Source organism: Aptenodytes forsteri, unplaced genomic scaffold, assembly GCF_000699145.1.
Source record: "Aptenodytes forsteri isolate BGI_AS27 unplaced genomic scaffold, ASM69914v1 Scaffold49, whole genome shotgun sequence".
NCBI classification, from domain to species: domain Eukaryota; kingdom Metazoa; phylum Chordata; class Aves; order Sphenisciformes; family Spheniscidae; genus Aptenodytes; species Aptenodytes forsteri.
In genome coordinates, this window is record NW_008795125.1 from 4,391,195 (window position 1) to 4,398,415 (window position 7,221).

At 40.4% G+C, this 7,221-nt stretch overlaps 1 protein-coding gene across 1 annotated transcript in view; it reads right to left on the reverse strand.

Moving 5' to 3' along the window:
- Positions 1-4,114: 4,114 nt before the first annotated feature.
- Positions 4,115-7,221, reverse strand: part of SNTB1 (syntrophin beta 1) — a 75,912-nt gene continuing 72,805 nt past the window's right edge. The window contains exons 9-10 of the mRNA XM_009277256.2: positions 6,521-6,711; positions 4,115-5,141 (exon numbers count right to left, since the gene is read on the reverse strand). Coding sequence (XP_009275531.1) covers positions 5,049-5,141; positions 6,521-6,711 — 284 coding nt within the window. The 3' untranslated portion in view covers positions 4,115-5,048. The remainder of the gene's footprint in view (positions 5,142-6,520; positions 6,712-7,221) is intronic.

Here is a 7,221-nt window from a genome sequence, read left to right on the forward strand (position 1 = left end):
AAAAGTCCTTGGCTAGTGTAAGCATTACCTAGCAACAACTGAAACATGGGTGCGTTATCAACTTTGTTCTCATCCTAAATCCAAAACACAGCACTGTACCAGCTACTAGGAAGGAAATTAACTCTATCCCTGCCAAAACCAGGACAGCACTAAACCAAATTATCTTACATCTGTTGTAGCTCAAAAACCCCACAGTAAGAGTTCCCGCAGCTCAGCTAACATGTTGTAACGTACGTGATACAGAATGTGACATCACACTGTGCCTCTGAACTTCAAATTATTTTCTTGTTTGTGGCTGCTGAACCCAAAATGCAGTCTGCCCTTTGCATAGTTTGGGTGCTTGCTTTCATGTTTTTGCAAGCCAGGATGTAAGTCATATTCACCAATATGCATTTATGGTTTACCCATAATCCATGTTACGTGCTTATACAAGACTGGGGTAAGACAACACTGATGTGGTCGCGATTACTTGATGATATGATTACTTCGATTATTACAGCAATTGCACGATGAATATCACTGGGCTACCACAGAACTTAACTTGGGTACAGATGCTTTTCCAAATTCACAAACTCCCTTTTCCAAATTCACAGTTCTCCCTTGGGATTTGTTTTCTAATGCCTCTAATTATTTACACAAGTACAGAAGTTCTGACAAAGGAAACAAACTGAAAAGCTAGTCCTATATGGAAAAAGTAGCTGGTACGTTCACAAGAAGTTGTAATCTATGTTACTTTAAATATTTAATGTTTTTCCCCTCATGCTCTTAAACTAAACTTTTGCCCTGGTTAATCTAGGGGTTCACTTACATCAAGCGGGCTCAATTTCTTGAAATTTTGCTTGTATATTATTAATATCTGCTCTTTAAAATCAAAGTCACCACTGAATTCAAAAGCGTCCATTTTAGATGCAATTCCCAATTACTTTATAGTCATAGTATATACAGTGATAGTATGTATATATAGAGGAATATATAATATATACTATAGTAATTGTGTGTGTGTGTGTGTGTGTGTGTGTGTGTGTGTGTGTGTGTGTGTGTGTGTGTGTGTGTGTGTGTGTATATATAGTAAATAGCTCCAGTAAACAGCTAGTTATAAACCTGCCAGTTTGACCCTTATGAAAAATAGGATTAAATTTACAAATCAATGATAGTACAACAATCTGGAGCACATCATTTGTTTAGGCTCCAAGTCTGCTTCCACTGAAACCAAAGAAGCTCCAATTAACTTTTAAACATGGGTAAGAGGACACTGAGAAGTCTTGCAGATGGAAATCGGATCAACCTCTACTTCAACTTAGCTGTGCTTCCGAATGCGAAGAGCTGGACGGAGCGTGCTCCCACGTCCTGGGGGAAGAAGGACTGCTTGCCTTCCGCAGAAAGAGAAAACACTTGTTTCGTTATTTGGAAAAGACCAATTCTAATGATGTTCATGGTAGCGATTTACTTGGTAGTGCATGAAGAGCTGTGTTCTGATTTATGAAGTACCTTAAGAGAGATGCTAGTTCCACTTAAAAGAGCAAGATTCTTAGGAAACACCAGCATGCTTCCCTGAACACAATCAGATCAGCTTTATTTTATTTTAATTTTTTAACAAACACCTTATATCACATTTTTCCAGTAACATGTATGTTCCAATACGTAGCCAAGTCTTTCTAACGGTGAAGCTGCTACACAAACCTTCTGACCGGACCGTTCCATTTACAGTCAGTATTTTGTGAAAAGACTGAAACTCTGGAATACCCCTTTTTAGGATTTCCGTGAGGCTGGTCTGCCATACCTCGGGTCAGACTGAAAGAACAGGCTTAAATTCCCGCAGTTAGCTTTTCTATTTGGGCCACTAAGTTATGAATTAAAGTAGAAGGGAAGAAAACCATCTTTTTTCCCTAGCCGTTCATAAGATAAGCAAGGCACATGTTGGCCTCACTCCTTGAATGCGGAAGCTTGAGCAGATGTTTCTGCTCTTTTTTTTTATGACTCCTGTAACCGCCCAGTTAAGTAGAAGCAACCGAGAAAGCATTGTAACTTCAGCAGGTGAGTCTGAACGACCTGCCCCAGAACATCCCTGTGGCCTTTCAGTAAATGCCAGCAGCAAAAAAAAAAAGGCTGTGTAATTCTGCTTTCAGCCTGTCATCAACAGCGCCACTATCACAGGAACGCCGAGCTTGCGTAATAGAAAGCACCAATGCACCACTGACAGTACATTAATACTTTAAATTTTTATTCTAAATTTTTAAGTGTCACTCCATCAATACGATGAACAGTTCTCTCGAGTAACTGAATCCTTAACAGAATGACTGAGGTTTAAAATTATTTTTCCCCAGCCCAAAACCAAAGGACAGCCTTCCAAACAGCTTGTTTGGGTACAAAGTAAGCTCACCTCACAAAAATCCAATAAATGACTTTATTAAATATATTCTTTTCCTCTAAAATATAAAAATTCGCTGTACTCTTATAAATGTGGAGTAGGTCCATATTTCATTTGTCTATCCCATCCAAATATGAATCAGTCCAAAATCTGAAAATGAAGAAATAGCATCTGTAATTATCATTATTTTTTCTATAAATATATATAATACGAATTTTCTTTGCAAACCGTTTAGTTATTCACTTATACTTCATATAGTACTGAGCACCTTAGATTACATATTGTGTCATTTCATTGTTGGTACTAATATAGGAATTTGTAATATTTACAATTCACATACATGTTAGGTATAACATTCCAGTGATTTTTAAGTGTTAAAGGAATAAGGAAATAGTGCAGTATAGTTTACATATGTATTTAACCTACCCCACGGTATGCAAGTTTTCACTTTAACCTCTGGAACTTTGATAGGAGCCCGCGTCCAAATTTTTAAGTTACACTTTGGAACAGCAAAAAAAATGTCCTGAATCGCTTTTTAAAAACTTCACACAACGGTTTACTTGACGATGTGATGCGAGTTCATACTCACAGACCCAGTCCCCCAGCGTACCGACTGCTCTCGGCTTCTCAGAGGATGTTCTCCTAGAAGCTTCCAAGCCAAAGGAGACCCAAGTAACTGCCACAGAAAGCCATGTGATCGGCAGTGGTCGCTAAATGAGAAATGTCCATTTGGAAATTATTGGTAAGTTATGTAACATTATCTCCTACCTTGTGACTTTACACGAGGAATTAATTTTGAAGTGCAAGTACCGTGACAGTAAAAACAAAGTTCACAGCTAGGTGAGTCCCCTCCCAGGCTTGCTTTTGACTGGTGAGAGGTGCTGGGAGTGGGGCTGCTCTTCCAAATGGCGATTTAGCTGTTGTTCTTCAATGATTATTTTCTGTATTTGTGATTTCAGCCCATCATCTTAATTTTTTAATTAGTTTCGATGAGTAAGATACTACGGAAACCACCACGAACTAATTCCTATACTGTGAATAAACAGCATGACTTATGCTTAACGCTCAAGACTTAGCTTAAAAACAACACGGAACCAAACCGTGTTTTTAATTTTCCTCTCTGCCAGCCAAGTGATGCTAAGTTGAAACTTATGTGCTTTCTCAAGAATAAAAGAAGTGTTGTAATTTGACAAGTGAACTTCCATAAGCTGCGGATTTATTACTTCCTGTACAGTTCCTGTCCTTCAAAGTGCAAATTTAGGGCAAAACTCTAAAAGCAAACAAAACCACAGCCCTATAGGAAGCAGTTCTGCTTACAAAATAAGAGCAACACAAATGCCATTCCTGTTCTGCTTCTTTCTGTTCCCACCCGACCACGTGAAGCCAATTCAGTAGTGCCAGGTGCAAGCTGTGTGTATCATTTCTGACCATCAAGGTCAGCGTTCCTGCCTGCTGCCCGCTTTGTGCCCAACATAACCGTGAACAAGGCCGAAACTCAGTGATTCGAATGTTTTGAGTTAAAACAGAAAGCTGTGGTGCAAAACAGGAACTAGTAAGTTATGGGTACGGAGGTGAATGTCTTGCGTTTCACCAGCAAGGAATAAATCTGGACTTGCCAAGTCACGCTCGTAGGAGTAGTTCCTTCCATACTAAGGCTTTTCTGGCAGCGCAGCTCATGTTCCTGCCCCGGTGCGTTTCCTCACTGTTGTGGAGCTGCTTGAATAACTTTTCTGATCTAATCTAGAAAACTCAAAAAAAAAAAAAATCAAGTCTTCCTCCTTCCTCACATTTGTTCTTCTATCCAGACCACACAACCAGCCTCGGCAGAGCTGAGGGGGTGACACTGTTGGGGCAGGAGGACAGGAAGCTCAGCATGGCTTTCTGTTGGAAAACCCCGCTGTGGAAACGTGGTGGCAGAAGCTTAGGTCACGCTTCAGCATGGATTCAGGTAACCTGAGGATGCTCCTACCTATGCCCCACTGACAGCCGGCTCTCAATACATTGCTATAGCTAGTCTTGCTTTGGGTCTGTCGCTAGGAACGTACACAAGATGTCTTTATCATTTAATTTGAAAGTGCCCCTTGGCAGGGACCCTCCAGCTGTTCACTGACCACAGCTGTATTGCTTTAGAGCATCCTACTCAAAGGTGCATATCTGCACGCTCTGCTGGGTATTCAAGCAACAGGTTCTGACAGCGCTCCAAAAGAAAAATCTTCTGTGAGTGGTGCACAGGTTAGAACAGAAAAAATATTTTACTTTTGGGTGGTGGGATAGTCTTGTTTGGAGAACTTCTACTCAAACAACCTTGAGCTTGCATCACAACCAACACCCACTCTTGTCTGCTTAGCCCTTTACGTATTCCATATAAACAAATACATTGAAATAGGCACAATTTATGATTCTGAAACATTTACATGTATGGTACTACACGTTTTTACTGTCTCATATGGGATTTTAAAATCCCATTATTTACAATGAAATCCACCGTTTTACTTGTTATGCCACCTCTTTAGCTGATCAAAATGAAACCTGGGCCTTGGAAGACTGCAGAAATGACCAAGGCCCAGTACTGAACCCCAAGCTGGTGTATGGTGCTAGCTGGTACAGGTTGCTGCTGTTGACTGTACTTCAGATTAGCATGGTCGCTCCATCTTTCTTTAAAGAATCAGATGTATCCCACTTATGCCACCAAGCCAAGTCTTGTAATCTTTGCTGACAGGAAGGAATGAATGATGAACACAATTGGTTTTGGACAGGAATGAAGGTCCAGTTGCTGCAAGTACAGAAAGAAATCAAGTTGAGAATGATTAGATTAGATTACAGCTCAAATAAGCAATCATTTACAGAGTACTTGATTAACTGCTGCCTGGTATTTTGAACAGGCTTCTATTAATAACAACCCTTTATTACAACATACTGTCTTTCCTTTGCATCCAGCTGCAAATATTTAGGTTACTAAAAGTAAGTAATAAGCATCTTGAGAGCAGATGAGATCCTGGTGCCTCTGGGCTTGCATCCACCTGGGTAAGCAGCAGCAAACTGAGTCAGATGCTGCAAGCAGTTTTCCAAGAGGTTCAACCCCTCCATCTTTTCAGGCTCTGTTTCGGACCAGGGATGATGGTGGGACTGCTGTGTCCAGTACCCAGTGCATCTGCTGGTGGTCACAGCTGAAGCCAGGATACTGCACCTTCAGCTAATGCTGCATGGTTGCTCCCCTGTTCACACAGCCAGCAGCGAGACTGAACTGAGACTTTTTTTTCCCATAGTCATGGTTCAGATGATCTCACCACATCCTGGCTAAGCATGACAGACTTGTCAGTGTGGACAGCAGGTTCAACAGTAGGTTCACATCAAAACAAACCAGTTTTACCTTTCCACCAGTCACGTATCAACTTTATTGAGAGCTAGTAACAAATTTCCTTCTGAAAACCTGACAATAAGCAGTTTGCAGAGTATGTGTTATCAAAGGTGATGTGAAGAATTAAGCACTCAACATGCTCAGGAACTGCTGAAAAAATTTGGCAGGAAAGACCATGTTTACATGCATAATTTATAGTATCTAAACAGCTTGTAGGAATAAGCACCTTATTTTTAGGCATTGTGACAGCTAACTTAGAGGCCTAAGCAGACAGTTGGCACTAAATCTGTAGTCTTCAATTTTTTTCAGCAACTAGATGTTAAAAAATGTCTAAAACATAGCTTGTTGTCATAACATAAAGTCCCTATGTGTACACTGGAATTAATAATATCTCATTCTTAAGTTCTTCCACCCACAATCATTTAAAAAGTGAAATGGATACATACAAAAATTCTAACATCTGGCTATGTAGAAATACAACTTGTTCTTAAATGTAAGAAATCCTTCATCCCTCTTTGCATGGTTTTACCATTTTATCTTTCTTTTTAGTTTATCTCCTTCTAAAGCCAGATCGTAATGCTGTACTAGAAAGCACAGCGTCTAAATACTGGTACTGGAACCTGGTACTGGCCAGCTGTTATTAGAACAGAATAGAACAGAATACAATATTTCAGTTCGAAGGGACCTATAACGACCATCTAGTCGAACTTCCATTAGCGCTTCTCCACCCCCACAGCCTGAAGGACCACCAAAGAGATGGTAACATGCATCCCTTTGCTAAACGCAGTACTTACAATTTCTCCATCCTTTCCTCCAAAGTCTAAATAAAGCATCCTTATCCCATCATCTGAGGACATTTTCAGTTTTTCGTAGGGATATTGTGCAATTGTCTTAGAGAAGGCACCATCTTGTGGTTCAGTTGTAAGAGAGAATCCATGTTCATAATGGATGGTCAAACGGCACTCCTGGCTTTTATATGTGCAAGCTGAAGAAGGAAACAAAATTTAGTCTGTGACGTTCTTAAAAGCAACAAATTCCATTTGGCTGCAGATAACTGCATTTTACATTTGATTTCAACACCATCTTGCGGAAACTAACCTTTCCTAAAACTGGGCTAATCATGCTCTTATGGTAAACCTGCAGATTCAGAAAAACAACAGAAATCTTTCTGTTATGCAAGGTCCAAGCAAGGTTTGTTAGCGTCGTGGTTTAACCTCAGCCAGCAACTGAGCACCACCCAGCCGCTCGCTCACTCCCCCCGCCCGGTGGGGTGGGGGAGAGAACCAGAAGGGTAAAAGTGAGAAAACTCGTGGGCTGACATAAGAACAGTTTAATAATTGAAATAAAATAAAGTAAAATAGTAATAATAGTAATAATAGTAATATAAGAATAATAAAAAAAGAATATACAAAGCAAGTGATGCACGATGCAATTGCTCACCACCGGCTGACCGATGCCCAGCCAGTCCCCGAGCAGCGGCCCCCCCCGGCCAGCT